The 1,736-nt window shown below is 66.8% G+C and overlaps 1 protein-coding gene across 1 annotated transcript in view; it reads right to left on the bottom strand.

The window, feature by feature from the left end:
* Positions 1–226: 226 nt before the first annotated feature.
* The window catches only part of Foxd2 (forkhead box D2), a 4,464-nt gene continuing 2,954 nt past the window's right edge, over positions 227–1,736 (bottom strand). The window contains exons 2-3 of the mRNA XM_008832678.2: positions 1,663–1,736; positions 227–1,449 (exon numbers count right to left, since the gene is read on the bottom strand). Coding sequence (XP_008830900.1) covers positions 379–1,449; positions 1,663–1,736 — 1,145 coding nt within the window. The 3' untranslated portion in view covers positions 227–378. The remainder of the gene's footprint in view (positions 1,450–1,662) is intronic.

The following is a 1,736-nucleotide window of genomic DNA, read 5'->3' as shown; positions in this document are numbered from 1 at the left end:
TTTTCAGCGCCATGGGTCTTTCTGGAGGGATCCACCGGTCGAATTGGCTGGCATTACTCTGCGAAAGCATTCTTCTCCGCCTGTGAGAGGCGCAGAGGCAGGAAAAAACGAAGGTTCCTCCTCTTTCTTTTGCTGCTCAGAGAAATGGGATCTCGGCTTCCGACCTATTAGCGTAGACCCGGACCTCGCCCTGAGCGCTGGAGCCCGCTTCGTCCCAACTGTCGGTGGCATTCGGAGCATGGAGCCTGAAGTGCCTGACCACGCACTGGCCTAGGTCTGAAGACTTCATAAATAGACTCCCTGAATTCCGCTGGGACCAAAGGAGCTCCAGGGAGAGGATGAGGAGTGAGGGCCTAACTGGCCCTGGGTCCGCTGTGGTCAAAAGTGGCAGCCACTCAGGCCAGCGACTTTGCCGGCAAACGCAGGCCCTGAAGACAGGAGTGCGTCCCCCGGGTGCGAGAGGCGGATGTGGCCGGCCACCGGAGCCAGGGCCGGGGCAGTCAGCATGGCCAAGACTTGGGCTTGACCCCCAGGCCCCGCGGCTGCCGCGAATGGCGATCCGGGGGAGCCGTCGCTGCCACCCGGGGGTGCTGCCCCGCCACCACTGTGGCCCATGATGTGGTCTATGGAGAAGGAAGGCCTCTGGCCTGTCCCGGCGCCCCCACCTCCCGCACCACCGCCGGTGTCCGTCTTGAGGCCCTGGCGCAGGAGTGCAGTGGACAGACTGGCCGCTGTGCCGGCTGCGGGAGGACTCAAGGATGCGGGGTAGAAAGCCTTGGCGCAGCCCAGCTCTGCGCCTAGGAAGGCGGGCAGCCCTGCGGGGCCTGGGCCGGACCCCGGGGCAGGCGCAGGAACAGAGGCTGCGCCTGCGAACACCGAGGCCGTCGGGGGTCCGGGTGGAGGCGCCGCGGCGCGGCCGGGGGGGACTGACAGCTGGCAAGGCGCGGTGGCAGCGAAAGCGAAGGCGTGCGGATGTGGATGCGGGTGCGGGGCCGGCCCGGGTGGGGGTGCGCCGTAGGCTGGGAGCGCCAGCCCGTAGCCATAGCCGTAGGCGCCGTAAGCGGCGAAGCCAGGGAGGAAGGCGCCAGGGTCCCCAGCGGCTGCAGCCCCGCCGCGCAGGAGCAGCTCCGGGTGCGGGTGCGGGTGTGGATGCGGCGGCGGCAGCGGCTGCCTCTTGAAGCGCTTGCGGCGCCGCAGGAAGCTGCCGTTGTCGAACATGTCCGCCGACTCCGGGTCGAGCGTCCAGTAGTTGCCCTTGCCCGGGTTCCCCGGCTCGCGGGGGATTTTGACGAAGCAGTCGTTGAGCGAGAGGTTGTGGCGGATGCTGTTTTGCCAGGCGGGAAACTTCTCCCGGTAGTAGGGGAAGCGACCGCTGATGAACTCGCAGATCTCGCTCAGCGTCAGGCGTTTCTTGGGGCTCTGCAGGATGGCCATGGTGATGAGCGCGATGTATGAATAGGGCGGGCCCTTGCCCGGGTTCCCCGGCTCGCGGGGGATTTTGACGAAGCAGTCGTTGAGCGAGAGGTTGTGGCGGATGCTGTTTTGCCAGGCGGGAAACTTCTCCCGGTAGTAGGGGAAGCGACCGCTGATGAACTCGCAGATCTCGCTCAGCGTCAGGCGTTTCTTGGGGCTCTGCAGGATGGCCATGGTGATGAGCGCGATGTATGAATAGGGCGGCTTCACCAGCGGACTCCGGGTCGCCGCGCCCCCCGACGGCGGCCCGGGTCCCGGCCCCG

The sequence above is a fragment of the Nannospalax galili genome, unplaced genomic scaffold (genome assembly GCF_000622305.1).
Source record: "Nannospalax galili isolate Female #2095 unplaced genomic scaffold, S.galili_v1.0 scaffold750, whole genome shotgun sequence".
NCBI lineage: Eukaryota > Metazoa > Chordata > Mammalia > Rodentia > Spalacidae > Nannospalax > Nannospalax galili.
The sequence above is the reverse complement of the archived record's forward strand: the minus strand, read 5'-3'. Positions and strand labels throughout refer to the sequence as shown.